At 45.1% G+C, this 20,955-nt stretch overlaps 1 protein-coding gene across 1 annotated transcript in view; it reads right to left on the bottom strand.

Moving 5' to 3' along the window:
• MED27 (mediator complex subunit 27) overlaps nucleotides 1-20,955 on the bottom strand; it is a 1,027,121-nt gene that overhangs the window by 990,156 nt on the left and 16,010 nt on the right. The window contains exon 2 of the mRNA XM_078646177.1: nucleotides 17,402-17,546. Within this exon, the coding sequence (XP_078502303.1) occupies nucleotides 17,402-17,546 (145 nt within the window). The remainder of the gene's footprint in view (nucleotides 1-17,401; nucleotides 17,547-20,955) is intronic.

Below are 20,955 nucleotides of genomic sequence, written 5' to 3'. Positions count from 1 at the left end.
CTGCAGCCCGTGAGCAACTTGAACCCACCTCAGAGGACACCGCCCTCTACTGGGCAAACATTAACAAGGCCACCACTGGCCAGCCACATCCTGTCCATCTAAGACACCCCACCGCAGCCCACGAGCTACTTGAACCTACCTCAAGCACACCGCCCTCTACTGGGCAAACATTAACAAGGCCACCACTGGCCAGCCACATCCTGTCCATCTAAGACACCCCACCGCAGCCCACGAGCTACTTGAACCTACCTCAAGCACACCGCCCTCTACTGGGCAAACATTAACAAGACCACCACAGGCCAGCCACATCCTGTCCATCTAAGACCCCCCACTGCAGCCCATGAGCTACTTGAACCTACCTCAGAGGACACCGCCCTCTACTGGGCAAACATTAACAAGACCACCACTGGCCAGCCACATCCTGTCCATCTAAGACCCCCCCACTGCAGCCCACGAGCTACTTGAACCTACCTCAGAGGACACCGCCCTCTACTGGGCAATCATCATCGAGACCTGCACTGGCCAGCCACATCCTGTCCATCTAAGACACCCCACTGCAGCCCGTGAGCTACTTGAACCTACCTCAGAGGACACCGCCCTCTACTGGGCAATCATCATCGAGACCTGCACTGGCCAGCCACATCCTGTCCATCTAAGACACCCCACTGCAGCCCGTGAGCTACTTGAACCTACCTCAGAGGACACCGCCCTCTACTGGGCAAACATTAACAAGACCGCCACAGGCCAGCCACATCCTGTCCATCTAAGACACCCCACTGCAGCCCGTGAGCAACTTGAACCTACCTCAGAGGACACCGCCCTCTACTGGGCAAACATTAACAAGACCGCCACAGGCCAGCCACATCCTGTCCATCTAAGACACCCCACTGCAGCCCGTGAGCAACTTGAACCTACCTCAGAGGACACCGCCCTCTACTGGGCAATCATCATCGAGACCTGCACAGGCCAGCCACATCCTGTCCATCTAAGACCCCCCCACCGCAGCCCACGAGCTACTTGAACCCACCTCAAAGCACACCGCCCTCTACTGGGCAAACATTAACAAGACCACCACTGGCCAGCCACATCCTGTCCATCTAAGACCCCCCACTGCAGCCCATGAGCTACTTGAACCTACCTCAAAGCACACCGCCCTCTACTGGGCAAACATTAACAAGACCACCACAGGCCAGCCACATCCTGTCCATCTAAGACCCCCCACTGCAGCCCGTGAGCTACTTGAACCTACCTCAGAGGACACCGCCCTCTACTGGGCAAACATTAACAAGACCACCACTGGCCAGCCACATCCTGCCCATCTAAGACACCCCACTGCAGCCCGTGAGCAACTTGAACCTACCTCAGGACACCGCCCTCTACTGGGCAAACATCATCGAGACCTGCACAGGCCAGCCACATCCTGTCCATCTAAGACCCCCCCACTGCAGCCCACGAGCTACTTGAACCTACCTCAAGCACACCGCCCTCTACTGGGCAAACATTAACAAGACCACCACAGGCCAGCCACATCCTGCCCATCTAAGACACCCCACTGCAGCCCGTGAGCTACTTGAACCTAACTCTAGGGACACCGCCCTCTACTGGGGCTAGTGTCGGTCAGAGACTAAGAAAACGGACAGCAGGGACAGAGGCCACGGATAGCTTTTAGAACCCTACACACAGGGCTGACAGGTCAATGCCCTCTGCTGGGGTTTGTGTCCAGGGGAGGGGCCGGGAAACGGACAGCAGGGTCTGAGCCCCATAGATAATGGACCAGGAAATGGACCGCAAGGTCTAAGCCCCCATAGGAAATGGACAGCAAGGTCTAAGCAATACATGCTCCACTGTGCCATTACCAGACACTTGTGCAACACATGCTTTACTGTGCCATTACCAGACACTCAAGCAATACATGCTCTACTGTGCCATTACCAGACACTTGTGCAACACATGCTTTACTGTTCCATTACCAGGCACTCTAGCAATGCATGCTTCAATGTACGATCACAGGGCACTCGAGCAATAATGCCGCAATGTGCCATTACCATGCGCTCATGCAATACATGTTCTACCGTGTCATAACCAGGCACTCGTGCAAAGCATATTCTACTGTGTGAGTAGCAGGCAGTCGAGCAATACAAGCTCCACTGTGCCATTACTGGACACTCGTTCAATACACACTCAACTGTCATTACCAGTCATTCGTGCAATACATGCTCAACTGTCCTTACCAGGCGCTCGTGCAATACATGCTCAACTGTCATCACCAGGCGCTTATGCAATACATGTTCTGTCTTATTATCAGGCACTTGTGCAATGTGCGCCCCACTTCGCCATTACAAGGCACTCGTGCAATAATTCATGCTCAACTGGGAGATAACCAGGACCTCCAGCAATGCAAGTTCAACGGTGTCACTACAGGCTTCATAGCAATGCAAGTTCAACGGTGTCACTACAGGCTCCATCGCAATGCAAGTTCAACGGTGTCATTACAGGCACCATAGCAATGCAAGTTCAACAGTGTCACTACAGGCTTCATAGCAATGCAAGTTCAACGGTGTCACTACAGGCTCCATAGCAATGCAAGTTCAACAGTGTCACTACAGGCTTCATAGCAATGCAAGTTCAACGGTGTCACTACAGGCTCCATAGCAATGCAAGTTCAACAGTGTCATTACAGGCTCCATAGCAACGCATGCTTATCTTTGGGATTCTCAACTCCCACAGTGCATGCTTGACCAAATCAAAAGCATTCCTTGAACATAAGCAAAACCATCTTCAGATGGCGGCAGGAGGTCTTGCAAGACGACCAATGGCTCGCCACCTCTCAGACCCATCAGTGGCAAATTGTAAGGATGTTTTACGGTGTTAAAAACAGAGCTATCCTATTGGTTAAAGGAAAATTAAGTGTCTGCACTTATTGTTTCAAATGCTATCAATGCAGCCTTTGCTATACCTCCATGAAGTCAGTATTGTAATGAACCGAGCTGAGCTGAGCCTCAGCCAGACATCCCCAAACATCTGACGTTATCAGCCTTCAGAGACATCAGGTAAGCCCTTCAAATAAAACTGAAGTAGGAAACAAAAAGGCAAGAGCCGTGCTACCGTCCAGCTTCACAAGATCTGATTCAGTGCTAATCTGCAAGAAGCACCTTTCAATCCACCCCCACTGGGTCCGACGCTCTGGCTGCCCCCAGTACACTACTCTTTTCCTAACCGACTACGCGGTGAGATGATTACACGTTTTCAAGGTATTACTTATACCACAGAGATTGGATGCAGAATATTGCACAACTCTAACTACGCAGTCTTGACAAACAGTAGTAGTAAATAAACAAAGGAATGGTTACCAGTATATCAACAAGGTGGCTATCCTGTTTATTCCTGGATTCTTGAAAAGAAAGATTCCACGAACAGGCTTATTCTTTGTAGGATTCAGTGACTTAGTGAAATCACGCTGTTGCCCTGAAGAAGTCCTCTGGACGAAACACGTTGGCTACGTTTTGTATGAAGCAAAAGAATAAAAAGAAATTTTAAGCCTTACTGAATGGATTTCTTAAATTTTAACTTGATGATTACTGTTTGATTTGGGGAGTGCTGAACCAGTGTGCTTTATGGGTCTGACGCTTTGGCTGCCCCCAGTACACACCGTGTCAGAGGAGGTTTGAAGGGGTTGGTCTCTCAGGAATGAACTGAAATGAAACCCCTTTGTCAGGATGGATTTCAGGTATTACAATACCCCCGTAAAACCATGGCTGCAGAGAGGGAAGACGTATAGAACACAAGGGCCCCTGTGCATCACCAACCAAATAAGAACGAATGACCCCAGCCCTGGTCACTGCGACCCTTGATGTAGCGCACCGATACTCAAACTCATCACTAACCCCAATGGAGGACACTTCTATTGCACAGTGGTGCGTGTGTGTGTATGGGGAGGGGGGGTTTAAAAGGTGTGGGTTCTTAGACCAACCTCTGATAAATATTGGAAAGCATCAATGTGCATACCGACAGGATTCAGGGGCCCAGCGGCTCAATAGAACCCGTTTCTCAATCAGCCAGCTCATGGGGATCCCCAGTCACTCACTGCAGTGACGGCCTGGGACACCACAGGGTTTACACGTCATTCTAAACCGCCCAAGAAAACACGACCAATTCCAAAAACATTTCTGTTTCTCTTTAGCCACTATTTCAAACTGCAATCATTGTGCCTCAATTTTTTAAACCACCGGTGTCCTTCCTCAGTCTCCCTCCCCCAGGTCTTCCTCACTATTTATGTAGCATCACAATTTATTAATGCACGACTTTTGTTTTTTAACCCAAAATAGAGATGACCACAAGAAGTGCAACTAATGTTCACTATTCATTGCTCCCTCTCCCTGTTATTTTACAGTTTTGTTTTAGCTCAACAGCAGCTCTAGAATAAAGCGTGAACAACATCAAAATTCAACACTAAACTAATACATTTTTAGAAATGTAAAAAAAACAAGAAAGGACAGGCTGTGTGCCCCCACCAAGCAAAGAGTCTCTGGAGTGCTGCAGTGTCCCTTCAGCCATGTCCGTTGTCGCAGCCCCCCCAAGTCACTGCACCTCCCCAAACATGAAGACACCTGCTCACTCAGGTGATCAGCAATGCATGAGCAGCCTCGGAGCAGAGAGAGGGAATGGCCCTATCTCAGCTCATCAAAAATACAGCAAGCAAGCAACCGAGGGCTCGCACATTAAAAATTAAAAAATAATAAATAAACGCAAAGAGGCAGAAAGTGTTCCCACACATCACTGCAACTCGGTCCACGCTTGGAATGACCGAATAGCGGACATCTCAAGAAGAAAGCACGGGGAGATGCAAAATGACAGAACGAAGGTGGGTGCGGGGGGGGGGGATGGATGGCCGGACAAGAGGATGGTAGGGCTCTACAGGGCGAAGAGCGGTAACCTGGCTTCCAACCATGAGCAGCTTATAAAGGACAAGGCAAGGTGACATGGTGTCAGAAGTGTGGCTCAATGGTTAGAGTGGCAGACCCGGATGCAGAGGTCTGGCCCGGGACCAGGGTTCAATTCCCACCTCGGCGGGTCTTGGACTCAATCTCCCCGGACCTGATAACTCTCGCCTCGGTGCCTATTCTAATCATGGGTCCCACTCTGTGACTCTGGGCAATAGCTTGCTTAATCTCCACAACGGCCCCAGCAGCGCTTGGATGCCTGGCCTCCACCCTGGGGGTGCCCAGGAGTGGACACCTCACAGGGAAAGCCAGGAAGGGTTCCACAGCGGTATGCGTACAAGCGCCGAGATACCCTCATGGGTCGATTTGTGCGCTATATAAGTACTACTACATTTACAGAACGAAGGTGATGCAGGGGGGAGGTGGTCCGACTAGAAGATGGTAGGGCTCTACAGGGCGAAGAGCGATAACCTGGCATCCAACCATGCTTATAAAGGACAAGGCAAGGTGTCACACAAGGTGTCAGAACGAAGGTGGTGCGTGCGGGGGGAAGGTGGCCGGACTAGTCGATGGTAGGGCCATAAGAGACGAAGAGCGATAACCTATCTTCCAACCATGAGCACCTTATAAAGGACAAGTAACAGGCGAGGTGTCCGATGAATGTGGGCACAGTAGAGGGTGGAAGGACATGGGGATGGTACGCTGTCCTATGGCCGCCCTTTGAGCAAGGCAGGGATACAAAGGTTCGAGAGACGTAACTAGGGACCCACCATACTTTGAGGATGAATAGGTTCTATAGGGTCAAAAGATGTAAATAGGTTTACAGCCACAAACAAGTTTATAAAGGCTGAAGCACAAGGGCCCCAGTGAGATGCAAGGAACAGGTTTATGCAGTAATGCTTGGCGTGTGAAAATGGGAACTCGTTTTTATGGGTTGCCAAAGTACAGATCTTAGGACGAGTGTGATGTGATCGCAGTGTCATGGGTTTGAGATCTTTACAGTTTGTCTGTCTGTTCTTAGGCGCCAGTAAAGATGCTGTTGTATTAATCCAGGTGAGTGGGGACCACTGCAAAGCCAACACAGCTTCACAATGTGTGATCTAGTGCACAACGCGCCACTGTGACTAAGATTATTCTTCTCGATAAAACATTTCTTCTATTTTCAGAGAGATACTCTTCACGGACATGAGATCCACGCCCTTTTAAACACGATGGGACATTAAATCAGCAGACCACTTTGTGACAACCAGCGTACGGACAACAGTTAAATGCCCACTATGAGGACACACTTTGTGCACCTCTGTGGGGCACCCATGCACTACCATGGGCAGTTCTAGGACTCTGCACGCATGTTAGATTAGTGACACCAGGGTCGAAATAATAAAAAATAAAAAAATCAGGATACCAGTTTCACACATACTATGGTATTAGGGCAGGGGTACAAGCCTGTTTACACAGCAGGGTGCATTACTGTTCCAACACTCCGGCTTTGCAGAAGATACCTTAGTAGGAGTGTAGTAGCAATCTTCAAATCTAGTGTCTTCAGAGCAAGGGCAATAAATTCAGTTAAGAACTTTGCATTGAAGACAATATATTCAGTATCATGGATGAAGCATGTAGACAAATGCTATTTTCGGCAAACAACCAAATCAGAAAGAAATCAGTCTCATGGTGCAGAGGATAGTGATTCAAATCAAGCACTTCCTAGCCACAGCTATCCAGTATGCTCGCCGTTTTTAGAGAGCTACTAGAAAAAAAACAGAAGAATGAATCGAATAAAAGAACTACTGTATTCGCGTTTACTACAAATACCAATATTTATCCCTGCACAATTCTTGTTACTGTATCCACATCAAGATTAATACAAATTAAAAATGTTCTTCAATTGAAAGTTGAAATTTACTAAAATGGGTTTTGGAGTTAAGAGGATGCCGAAAAATGAGAGCACTTTAGTCGCGAGTTAGTTTGAAAATTGCAAAAGGATACCTATTCTACTCTTAAAACCTTTCAGCTCAATAAAAACATGGAAGCAAAAACATTTGTTCAGACAGCCAACATAATTTTCCTTTTTGCATTTATGAAAAAAACACTGTGCCAGAATCACTAGTAGAATTAGGTCATGCATAGAATTTATGTAGACTGGTTCTTACAAACGTGAACTAAAAGATTGTGTCTTAAAATTATTTTTAATCTAATTTGTTCATGAAAAATGGCTTTCAACGTTCAAATATGTACTCATTATTTAACAACTTTTAGTTTTAACATTGGGGGCTGCAGGGAAACTGACCAGATGTTTTTTTGTTCCAAATTTCAAAACTATGCAAAAAGTGAACAGATACTCGTAGGAGTTTCTCTCCAGAATAATTAAAAACAATTTCCCTGTAGGACATAATTGAAGTAGTTTTCCTTTGGTAGAGCAGGAAGGATGGAAGCAGGAAAAGAAAGCAAAAGCTGACAAGTAGAGGAAACATTCTCAGTTCTCATTCTAATCCATGTGGCATTTGTAGATGTTTGGCGCCACGTGGGCACGCAGATCACGTGCTGAGAGTCAAGCCAGCACTCAGTGGCTTCAATGCAGACCGCCTCTTACACGGCTGGGAGTCTTTACACTCGCTTCAATAGGTCCACACGCGTCAGCCATAGACACACAGCAACGTCCTATTTCCATAGGTCCACACGCGTCAGCCATAGACACGCAGCAACATCCTACTCCCATAGGCCCACACACGTCAGCCGTAGGCACGCAGCACTGTTCTTCAAGTCACTGAGATGCTGGTGCCTGGGACCAATGAAGCTTCAAGCAATAGAATCCTAGGCAAGAATGCTGGTCACTTTAAACATTGAAAATGTGAACCAGGTCTGTGCATTTTTACTAGCCCACAGGTTGGGTTCCTGCTTTCTATGCATCCATCAGCAAGATGCACACATTTTAAACAGCGGTGGATGGTCCACACAAGGTTAGACGCTCGCTCTCGACCGGTTTGACTGCAGCAACCTGTACATGCAGCCATCACTGTCCAGCAGAGGAGGAACCAGTTGCCGCGACATGTTCCACGCGTGTTTCCCATTCTCAACCCAAACGCCTTGACTGGGCCAGCACTTCGCCTCTGCAGGTAGAGTAGCTTGATGTCCAATACTGGAGCATGCATGCTTCGTATGTTCTTCCACCGCGCAAAGGGATGGTGCTATCAGGGTGGCTGGTCAGACATCATGTGACCTGCAAGAAAATTTAACGAGAGATGGTATCAGTTCCAATTACTAGGGAGGTCACATCACAGCAACGAACACCACAAACAGCGCAGTCTGTGCTTACTACGGCATTCAAAGCCGCGTTTCAAACTAGAAAATTATTTCTGTTACGCATACGTACAAAAGATGAAGCAGTTTATACATCTTTTATGTACAGCATTGACGAAGTGCTTTAGTGCGACCAGATACATTGGTCAACTGGCGAATGGAAATTTTAGGACTCGCTAACCTGTTATAAGTGCTGCCTTAGTAGGAGGTATAAAAATAGAACAATACTATTTCTAGGTGGAACCTCTGGCCCCACGTTATGGACGTTAAAAAAGATTTAACCTTTATTATTGTGGCGATGGAAGTTTTCAATTTTTGTAAGATCTTGCATTTTGTGCATCAACTAATAGAGCACAGCAGCTTTCAATAACCCATTTATTGTGACTAATAAGCTTTGGACCGGTCTGATTTGGCAACTTATTCCAAGGTAAACATCCTGCCAGCCACCGTAAGATGCGTGCATCGTTTTTAAAAACTGCATTGTTTTTCTAAGCTCTTTACGCACAACACTAAATGAAAAACGTCAGATTTGATGTGGTTCTGATGCTCATGGACGCTGCAGTGTAACCACACTATATAAAAACATATAACTGGGACCTGAAGAGGCACCGCCAAGCACCGCGGACGTATCCACCATAACGCCATTGGGTTGGCTCGTCGCCACTGATGTGCCCTCAGCTTGATGACCATCTTTGCGTTCAGACTTGTGTCAGGGTGGGGCAGAGTCTCAAGATCTTCACCGACATCTTAGTGCTTCTCTTACTAGCGAAAGATGCAGTGTCTGCTTCGGACCTATGAGGATGTACCTACCGCCTCTAATGTCACTACATCTTTAGATTCTGCAGTCTACACTGAGTTTGACCCACATCCAACATTAGTAGTATGAAGGTGAACACTTTATTAAATGCTGGTGATAAGACACAGGAAGCGCTGAACTGATACAGTACAAATGAGACCCAATCCCCCCCACTACACCCAATAAAAGACCAACATCTAGTTACAGGATAAGGTTCAGAGATCACCACGACACTCCAAACCCGCAATTCTTTATCACTGGGGCTGCCCAAAGAGGAAGCCACAAATATTAGAAGCAAGAAAGTAGCTAAGTGAAGGCTACCACTGCGAGTGAAGCTCTGGTATTAAAACCTGATTGGTCTATCTGCAGAGGCATGGGGAAGTGGGGAGACTGGGCCTGAACCTCCTTGGCATGCAGCCAATGGAATGTGTTTGTGACACAGTTTATTGTGGTCCCTCTTAAAGGGATCCAAACTTAAACTCATACATCACTCAACCACAATACTTTTCTAAGCGCTGGTCTTACAAAAGCAGCCGGGCCCAGTAGGAAACAAGGAACATTGCACTGATCTGTGGCACTGAGGAGTCCCACTCATTCTCAAGAATATCAAGATAGATTTTCAAGAACGAGAATCCTTCCGTCCCTTCTGGAAGACTGTAGCTTCCGCCAAGGGATTAGGCCAAACTGATAGTTTGGAGCAAAGTAAATCAGACGTCAGGGGAATATTTCAAAACTAGGAAACATGGGAGACAAAATAATGCCACCTATAAAATTATTTGATAAGCAGAACAAAAAAAGAAAAGGTTGGAAAATGGCGCTGTTTTTTAGGTCTCACCCGAAGAGGATACCAATCCTCAGAGTTATTGGGGTCAGCCCACTAGTTGGCTTTCGTGCCAGTCTCCTTTGCCTGCTTCTTATTCAGTGGTTTTCTTCCCTCTTCGTGGTCAGAGTCTGCCCTGGAGCACAGCTGCTTTAACAGTTTTGATCGGGTGAATTGCTATCCTTCCACGGCCTATGTTCATGGAAGTACTTTTAACTTGAGCACTCCATGAGAGTGCATCCGTTCTCCTGCTTCAATACTTCAATCAACAGGCTCTGCCTTGTATTGCTGCACCCCACAGCTGTTGCTGGCTCGCCCCCAACTCCAATTATATTTCTAACGCCTCTCATCCAGCTCCGCCATTGCCATCTCCCCCCACACTACTACAGCAGCTTCTGTTTCGTGGAGGACCTAACTCTGCTCCAGCGTTTCTTCTTTATATTACCAAAGTGCTCTGGTATCCACCCTCTTGAAACAGTAAATGAAAAATAAAGAAACATGGCCATTACACCAGGACAAATGCGCACATTACACATCACTGCTCTCTTTTGCGGAGGCTATTCAGCATCAACAATTACCTTTTTTTGCTTTCCCCAATGCTAAAGAGCAGCAGCAAAAACAATGAGCAAACCAATAATTTGCACTGGCAAAGCAAAAAGGCGCATTGGCCTGCACGCAGCAATGCAAGTGCTTCTGAATTTTAAAACATCTGGTTGAAGCTGAAGAAGAGCTAGAAAAAGAGTCCCACAAGATGCACACCCCAGAAAAGCAAAGTTTAGTACCGGCTACCTTTTAAACAGACTTGGGGTGCCAGATAATGGGGTCAATCCCAATACAGAGAGGTTGTTACACATTGCAGGTTTCCGTCTTGTGCAACCATGATGCAGGATCAAGGGGACATGGGTTATTATTACTGACAGCAGAGGACATGAGTATCTTATTTAATATTTAACTTGACATCTGAGGTTAACTTACAAAAAAATAAAATAAATAAAGGCACAGTGATAGAGCAGAATATAACACATCTGTTTGTCAACTAATAGTCAGGGAGTCCATACTCCTCAGTTACAGCAATAGGCAAAAATGAAAAATCTGAATGCTTCAAAGGAAGCAAACTGAAACCAAAAGAGAGAGGAAAGCAAAAAAAGTGAAAATACTGGATCTATGTGTCCCAACCCACAACTGGAAATGGCATAGTAAAGCAAACAAAGACCACTGTCCAACCAACAACTTTAATACGCTAAGTAGGAGCAACAAGATCTGGAAAAAACAAAATGTTAACTATCCTGGTGTATTAAACAAATTACTAATATTCTTAATCTCTGCTCCTTACCATCACCAATCTCTGAAAAAAGCAGTACATCCCCACACAACAGGAATCCAACGACAACTCCCCTCTCTTGTGAACACGCCCGCTGTCCAGCACTGCTCCTATATAAAAACCGCCACATACATACCCGTGCTTGCATCACTAGTAATGGGTATTAAGAATAAAGTGCCCAATCCACAGGTAAAGATTCTCGAGTTTAAAACCGTTGTAAAGTATAAAGCATTCAAAGTATTTGCAAGATTTTAAAAGATAGTGAGATTTTTACAAGAACTAAATGATTGTGAAGAAAATACTTTACAAGATAGTAGGCTGTATTATACAGCGTCTTCCGAAAGTCATGGTGACCTAAAAACAGCAGGGAAAATTAGAAGTGATTTAACAATCACTGATCCGAACCGTCCTAGGATGGAGACCATGTCACCACAAGTTTTGGTTTTCGGATACTTTGGGATTTTATAAACCAAAGATAGTTGGTTTTACGTTACTTGAACATAACAATGGTCCCGACTGAGACAACCGAATTTTATGTACTACATGTAAATTTTTTTAAAGGTTACAGTGGCTAAGAAGGGAGGACTAACCTAACCATTACTTCTCAAATGAAGTTCCCGTATTCTTTACTGCACTGTAAAAGAACAGCTAGGGGACAAAAATAATTTAATGAGCAGGAGTTGAACAACTTCTTAAGGATATCTACAAAACTCAGAAACATACGTGACACTTGGTGAATGCTCAGTTGTGTAAATAGCACCTGGAAGACAACTTTCCTCTCTAAAAGCTAGCGTAAAGAAACTGCCATACAAGATCCAGATGATACTAAAATCAAATGAAAGAATATTGGAGAACATATTTCAGTCTGCCTAACAACGGGGACTTTACTCCTAAGCACTGTAATGCTATTTCCCGACGCACCTATACTCATTTTAACAACCTCAGCATAAAAAAATACTCAGTTGGCCTTGCTTGGATTGGATCATGTGACCTGCAGGTCTCTCTCAAGTGACAAGTGTTTTAGTATTTACATTAGTGAAAATAGTGTCTAATTTCATGTGAATGACTCGCGACATACAAATGCCCATGGACACAGGTACAAGTGGAACCTATTGATACATGAACTGCATCAAAGCAACAGTGATTTAGTCTACACACCTAGAACGCTTCCAGAGGTGCTGAATATTCATAGTCAACAGCTGGAAGAATATCTGGGCAGGCCCTCACTGACCATACCCGGTGTTTCCTGGTAGGCTGAGAGCTGGGGCTGGTTTTGAAGCCAGAGGCTGGGCTGGCCACAGTTCTTTTCTGCAGTACTTCAGCAACGCTTTACACACAATGCACAACCAATGGCTTTAAAGTGCTCCTGTCAGGCGACGCTCATTTCAAAACCATTGGATTTTATATTCGGTTGGTTTCTGTCTCCTGCAGGGTCCCCACAAGGAGCGCCGACATTCAGAGGAAACAAGCATTTGAAATGCAATGGGTCCCGCATTAGTGAAAGTTTGAGCTATTGGCGTTGCAAATGTTTATTCGTTTTTTTGTCCTTTTCAAACAATATCCCAGAGTTAGCATAAGTAATAAACGAAAATCCATGAAGAATGAAAACGGTGCAGTACTGCAGGCTATTACTAGGTGTCCTGTCGAGTTGTAAAGGGACCTCTATTAGCCACATAAGGTACTGCACCCTTAATGCAATTATAAATAGAAAAAAATGAAGCAGAGCACAGGTTTCCATTTCCACGTTTCTTGTTTTAATCGGGGGGCTGGTGGATGCTAAACCAGTGGAAACAGGAGGGACTGCCTTATGTAAGTAAAATGGTGACTGACAGTGCACCGCAGACACCTGAGGCCCCCAAAGGTGGAACTAAACAAGGAGACAACACAGGTAACTATTTAGTGTGGCAGTGCATCAGCTAATTTTAAATAAAGTAGTGCTGATGCACCTTAAGCAATGAAGCCCCGATGGGAGGCCTCCAAAGTTGAAATAAAGCAAGTGGCTGCACGTAAGAGCCTGTGCACGGTGGACAAGGGAAACCTGTCTGAGGCACCCAAAAGTACAACTACACCCAGAGAATGCAAGCAGAATTCTCTGAAGTGTCCGCGTGACAGCTGAATGTAAATGCAATGATAACGGTAAACGGCAAACAGCGGAGAACTGTCCTAAGCCCCAAAAGCGGAACTTGACACAAAGACTGCATGGGGTAACATATCAAGTGTCAGTGTAACAGCTGGATATATATAAAATGGTGTTGATGCACATTGAGCAACAGAGCCTCGTTGCAAGCTCCTCCCCAACCCAAACGATAAAATTACAAGTGGCTGAAATCACGAAGGCAACAGAAACTGGGTGTTCCGATGAAGAAAGAGCAGTGTTGTGAGGGTGCAGTACCAGAGGCTGTCACTAGGAGTCCCTTGGGGCCTCTTTTGGCCACTTATGGTACTGCACCCTGCAACATGGCTAGGGAAAGGATATAGTGTGTGAGCTGGGGATCAGTGTTTGAGTCTGGTGTGGGCTCAATATCCTGTGAAAATGGGCTGATTGTTTGATTTCCCAAACCCATGGCTAGGTGCATTACATAAATAAAAGCACCTAATATAACATACAAATTTAATGTAGCGATCTAGGGGGCTAGCAGGGGGTTGGGCGAAGATGGTAAAGAGATATTAAACGAGAGTACTGCAATACAAATTACAGCTAAAGTAACCAAACCAAAAAAAAACCAGCACAACAGCAGTGGCCTCTGAGTGGTGGTGGGGAGTGTTGTGGGAGGTTTAAAGGCTCAGCAACCAAATGAAGCGACGGAACAGTAAACAGCAACGAGGCTGGTCAACTAAAAAAAAATAAGCATTTGCAATGCAATAGGTCTCGCAGTTACGAGAGTTTAAGCTATTGGCATTGTAAATTACCATGCCTTTTATTTATGTTTTTACAAAGAAAACAAAAATAAAAGGCATTATTTGCAATGCCAGTAGCTCAAACTTGCTTCAATGCGAGACCTATTGCATTGTAAATGCTTGTTTCCTGTGGCACACACAGGTACTGCACTTCAACGGGGAAGGCTGGCACGGAGCGATCGGTGTAATTACTACAAGCACCAGCCAGGAGTGGTGCAGACGCCACACGCGTCAATAAGAAAAGATTTGTTGAGCAGGAAAACTTTTTTTAATCTGATGAAGTGCAGATGGTGAATTACGAAGCAATCACAGTACAGGGTAGTGTGTGCAGAGACCCTGGCCGTAGAAAAGAAAGGAATTAATATTTCCACGTCCGTTGTGACGTACTGGATAACGCGATGCTAGGGGTCTAATTACTCTATTGTGAGGGTTTTGTGGTGTGAGGTTGTACTCCAGGAGCCTACAATGTTTCAGCTGTTGCTACAGCTTATGTTTCCCTAGTTACTGCTTTAATTGCTTACCGGTAATTGCAGTACTCAGAGTAAGGTTTTCACCCTAATTAATTAACCCCTCCCTCCCACCCTGTTGGGACCAGGACAACTGTACTTGGTGGGGGAGGGGCTTGTGTCAACTAAAACAGGAGGTGTAATGGGAAGGGGGGGGCTTTTCAACTTTTTGGGAAGGGTGTGTGTGAGGCGCAGAGGTCTCATTAAGTAATTACTTGGGGGATGGGGGTAAGGAGGAGGAAATGTCCAACATCCTATTAAGAGGCGCCAAATTTACGGCATGACATACAGCACTAGCAGATGCTTTGCGGCGCTTGCACAAAGCAGCGGAGCAAACGAGGAGCAATGGAAAGGAGGAAAGCTTGGCGCATCTGGCTGGTATCTTTACGCTACCCTGCCTTTGTGCAGCACCTCGTAGGGCTCCAAAGTGCTAGAAGTTAAAGGGCCACACCAACCAGAGAGAGTACTGTGGAGAAGAACCAACGAATAGGAGGACACAGTCGGCTCCAGGCTGGGAGGAAAGACTCCGGATAACATCCTCGGTGGTGAATATGCGCAAATACACAGACAGACAAGAGCTGAAAGACGTAAATCTAGGTCGCTAGTTTACAGCATGACATGTAGCGCTAGCAGATGCTTCGCGGTGCTTGCACAAAGCAGTGCAGCAAACGAGGAGCAATGGAAGGGAGGAAAGCACAACGCATCTGGATGGTATCTTAACGCGTGCAGGGCGTTTGCCTTGCGGGAGTGAGCAGCGGCAGCCACGATAATTGCAAACAGATGGCATCGCTGCTCGCTCCCGCAAGGCAAATGCTCTGCATGCACGAGTACTCATTAGAAACCGTGCAAAACATGCACGTGTTTCCAAGAAAGAACAGAGCGATTTCAAGAGGTCCCTCTTAAGCAGCCCTTGCGCGCTGCGTAGGCGATACCTAAAAAGGCGTTCTCGCGAAGTATATATTACCTGAACAGCAAGAACACATGTGAGAGGGGCAGTCCTTATGGGAGGATACAACATTTCAAAAGGAGGGACTAACTGTATTCACCAATGAAAACAGTATTTCTACAGAACAGTAAGAGGAACCAATGAAAAAGATGGGCGTTTTTCAAGCCTACATCCTAGATACAGCAGGTCTTGAATTGACAGTGTAAGCACTGCCTAGGCGAGACTAAAATACGGAGGTGAAAGGGGCCCATACATGTATGATAAAGAAATCCTCTTGATTTTTGAAGTTTTATTATTATGTGATGACTACAATGCATTTCAGTTTATTATAAAAAATTATATGATTACTCAGACTATGCTATTAGTGAACCAAGTAGAATATCAGTTGTCTTTTGCCCCCAATACATGGCTTGGGTGTTACTGTAGACTGAGTAACATTACAGTATTTTGTTTTTGTGCAGCCTATACCTTGAAAAGAAAGAAAGCCCTATGAAAATAGTAATTGGCTAGGATCACAAAATATGGTCAAGTGGAAGCTGCAGTGTATGGAAGGTTTCCTGGTTTCAGGTTGTGCAATTTAGTCGCCACATGGTTCTTTTATCCTGTTTTAGAACAATGTTTACTGCTTTGAGTTTAATTTGAGGTGCTAAATCGGCGCACTGTGTTAAATTCATCCAGATTATGCACGTTTCACAAGGACTAGTGGTGGTATTGCTGGGGAAGATCTTTTAATGCAGATGCTAAAATGAAAACCAGAGCACCCATCCCTTTGGTCGGTGAATTCAGACCATTTGTTTCACATAGCTAAAGAAACTCTTTATTGTGATCCAATTTTGAATTAATTTGTCCACCCACTCCTCTCCCATTATTGCATTCAATTTAGAGCCATGGAGCAATTTCTGCAATCTCCATCCATTCAATGGCTGGACTATGTTCTATAATGAAGAATTTGTTGTGAAACGCCACGTGCACATTTTTTCAAACAAATCTTGGGGTGGTGATGAGTTCCCCTCCATCTCCCTGTAAATAACCAGGCTCACTCACTATATGCAGCATGAGGGTTGGTGTAAAAGAATTTGCTGGGACTACTTGGTTCCCAGCTCCTGCATCTGGGGTAAATAGGATGGGCTGGTCATGGCTCTCCTGACCTCAAATGCCTTTACCCACCAATCAAGAAGCCCACCATCAGATGGATTCCTTACCACAAGCCCAATATGGAAATCTGCACATACCAACCAGCAAAACCACAAAAACTAACATGGATTAGTGCAATTAACCCACACAAGTCTACATCAAGGCTCTCACAGCAGCGCAGCACCCCACAACTGAGGCAGTTCATGAGCTGACAGCGCAGCACCCCACAACGGAGGCAGTTCATGAGCTGACAGAGTGCAGCATAGTTGTCAATCCTGCGCTAACAATAATAAGAACGTAACATTAATAAGAGCTGGTGTGTACACACCCTGAACAATATTCACTGAAATACTGACAATACTAAACATCCAACAGCACAAACTAAAAGTATCAAACTCCAAAATGCACACATGGACACACATTAGAATGTAGACCAGCACTGCCAGACTGGGAAGTTATAGACAAAATGGTTTGTTTTAAAAAGAGAACAGCAGCCCTCACAGATTTGGATGAGGCATTTGCAGCACTGCATGGAAGGATTGGTGCTAAGTGAGTGTTACCAGCATTACGAAATTCTTGAAAATTGGCTCACATTTTCAAGGGCTGCTCTCAAACTGTATTTCCTTCTTTCATGCTTTTGACCAAAGCGCTCAAGAAAAATTTAACATTTAAATAAGAATGAGCGGATCTTAGCCTGAAACAGATTCTAATGGTAAATTATTTAGATCTGGAACAAATCTAACCTTGTTCGACCATTTGTAGGCTTGGAGAAGCTGGCTGTACAGAGGAGTTTTGTCCTGCACTGGATCCAGACTCAGCAGGCCGCTGTTATGCAGGGGGTGGTTCTCAGATGGTTTTCCCACTAGATTACTGAGACGTTCAAGTTCACTGAAAAACAAAGCAAAGAGTACAACCGTTTGAGAAGTGGCATCCATGCTCCACCCAAATGATTCAGCAAAGAAAGTTCCTGCATGCCCCATTTGTTCCGAGTCAGGGCTCTGCAAACACAAACCATGTCACACAATATGTTCATTTGTAGCTAACAAGTAGTTAACAAGATACAACTTTGTTGTTCAAAGACCATGCTCTAAATCCAGCCTGGACACGTTAAAAAAAATGTAAATATATTAAAAAAAAAAAAGGCATAAACAAATTGTCCATATTGTTGAAGGTCTGTCTGGAATAGCACCCTTTCCACATCAGGAGGTTCCAGTATAGGTGACTAAGCCTGCGTATCTTATGAGCAAATTGAAGAGATACCAACAACTCTCCGCGACCGTGGGGCAAAGCTAGGTCCCCATTAATATACTAAGTGACTTATCAATATACGTATGTACTAACGCATGCTTTACTGTTGCAGCATTTTATTTATTAAGAATTGACCTCACTTGAGCACAACTAGGAGTGGCAAACACAGAGCTGGTCCCTGTGTAGTCCTGACGAAGAGCTTGGGGAACGCTCGAAACATGTTGACTTGAATTACTAGGTACACCTAACTCATTGTAATTAGGACGTCTAGTGTTCTATCCCGTTTTTAATCATACCTACTAGGAGCAAGAATAAATCATCGTCGCCCACTAGATAGGTAGTTTTAACTCACTTCAAAACCCACTCCCCTTCACTACACTGACTGCACTATACATAGTCCATCACTTCAGTGCTCTTACGTAATTCCGCAAGTCGTAGCACACCTCAGTCCGTAGAGGACTGGGATGGCCCCAATGATGAAGCATGTCACCATGGGGAAACCCTGCTGAGTGAGGGTACTCAAGAAAGAAAACTTTCTTTCTGACATTTAATTCTTCCAACTCCAGAGAGTGTTGTGAATACCAGTCATCCAAGGGCTAGGTTGTGATCCCTAGATTCAGGGATTTGCAGGTCTACACCCTTTCCACATCTCCATCATCGGGTTATGGAGAAAAGATCCAAACTCACACATGGACTAGGCTCGAATTCTAGTGGAGAACAATTACATGTTGATGTGGAATGGAAACTGATATGATTTAGGCAGAGGCCTGGCCAACTGAGGGAACAGACGAGGGTAAAATGCAGGATGCATGGAATAATCCAGTTATGCACCGCAACAATGGATAAGACCACATTTCTGGTGCTCCCAACAATGGCAGCATTACTTGGGACCCTTTTACATACCAATATCTCCTATCTTAGTATCCTTTATGCCACTCATCCCTCAACCGCATCCCAGGCATGCAGGATGGTCCATATTACTCGGTCTATGGGTTAATTGGAGACCTAGGTAAGAAGTCTGTTTCCAGAAGACGCTAGTATAGGGTATAGGATAACTGCTTTTGCATATTTAGAGAGTTCTTTCGGCGCAACACCTTGGCTAACAATACAAATTAGGTACATATGTAACTAATAGGCATATATATTGTAGACTGCTCTATGTAGCAGAGCATCATTTTGTAAATTATTTAAAAGGTAAGCACCATTCACTGCAAACACTTATTTCACAGTTGATCTTCGCAGAGCTGGAAGCCACTCTTCGTCATCTTATAAGAGGTTAAACTGTATTTTAACCAAAATACCGTTTTTTGCACATCTGGCTCTGCAGCCCAAAGGCTTTTTTTCGATACATACTCCAGGTTTCGGGGGGAGGCACTGCATTTTAATGTTGCTCGTACTAGGACTTGCCCATCTCGTGAAAGGCAAGTATTTCTGGAAGAACATTTCAGCATTCTCACCATCCTGCTAAACAGTGGGTGGGATTATCACCGGGCATGGGCCCTTTTTTTTTTTATTTATAAAGTTTTATATAGCGCGAACAAGATCCCGAAGGATATCAGAGCGCTTCACAATAAGTTGGAAGAGGGGACAAAATGAAATGTACACAGCAATTGTGGGGGGGGGGGGGGGGGGAGGTGCTAAACAGTAAACAATGGTACACATATAGGGTATAATATTATGCAGAAGAGACAAATTAGTTTGCTATTCCAAGGAGCTGGGTCTATACTTCACTGATGAGGCCTCAGAAGGCTGAAGACGGCCTGCTGTTACTTGTGTTTGTCAGAAGTGACCTGAGCTGGCAGCTCAGGCCTGACTTTTCCTATTGCAGAAAAAGTTAAACTATTGTGCATGAAGTTAATTTAGTGTCTGTATAGAGAGGAACAGTGGACAAAAAACAATGGATTGAATGTGGCCAAAGTTATTGTCAGTGACTTCGATTAAGTCATACAATTCTTTCATCACTATGCTGTTTGGTCCAGTATACATCCTAAGAGAGTGTGAGTGTATATATATATATATATATATATATATACACACACACACCATCAAAAAGGTGCCTGCAAAAAGGAAAGGACCACCATCAGGTAATTCATTTGCCTCGTATTTATTGATTGAAGGAAGCGATGCGGGGGACAGTCAGACCCACTGAAATCACATAGCCCTCCCAACGCGTTTCACGAATTCGCGCTTCATCAGGGGCTCAGGCAAGGAACTCTGTCTGGCCTGTGGTACATTATTAACCTCAAGTGAGTTGCCGTATAGTCCTTAATGAAAAGTTCAGTGTTGTCCAAGTGGATTGCGGTGTATATATATATATATATATATATATATATATTTATACACACACACTTACTGTGCCATAGAACATAAATTATACCGCACTAATGAGGACCTACTAGACAAAAACAGGTCTTGTGTTGCATGTGTTCGGAGCAGACAACGCTCTGCAGTTTAAGCTAGACTTTATATTGGAACAAGATCAATGTTGATGCTCATATGGATGGCCTCTGGCTTGGAAGTGGTACAGAGGAGGAGAAAAGACGGGACCTGAACGATCACCTCTGGTTCCGATTTGGACACGCATTACTTCCAAATCTCCATGGTAACGTTTACACCTCTCACCCTTTCTAAGAGCCAGTTTTGACCCGTGTCTACCCTAATAGATTCATACGGATTATATAATCTGTGTTTCAATGACGTTGTGACTTTACTACCAAAATGACAAATATTTACACCTTGAGAAAAGAGCACCTCGTGAATAGGTTGAAAAGTTAAATTCACAACATCTGCAAACTTTACCTCTGGTTAACGGTGGCTGCCATATATAGCCCCACTTCTAAGCTTGTGGCCTCTGCCAGTTTTTATAAATCCAGGAATCCTACCATATGCCCCCCAGAACTCCAGTGCATCTATGTCCTTTACCACAGGGGGTCTAGAGCCCCCAGCTCCCTTGCTCCTAGGCACCCCAGCTCCCTTGCCTCCAGCTCTCCAGGCCCCTTGCTTCTAGGCGCCGCAGCTCCCTTGCCTCCCGCTCCCTTGTCTCCAGCTC

This window comes from Lissotriton helveticus, chromosome 5_1 (genome assembly GCF_964261635.1).
Source record: "Lissotriton helveticus chromosome 5_1, aLisHel1.1, whole genome shotgun sequence".
NCBI lineage: Eukaryota > Metazoa > Chordata > Amphibia > Caudata > Salamandridae > Lissotriton > Lissotriton helveticus.
The sequence above is the reverse complement of the archived record's forward strand: the minus strand, read 5'-3'. Positions and strand labels throughout refer to the sequence as shown.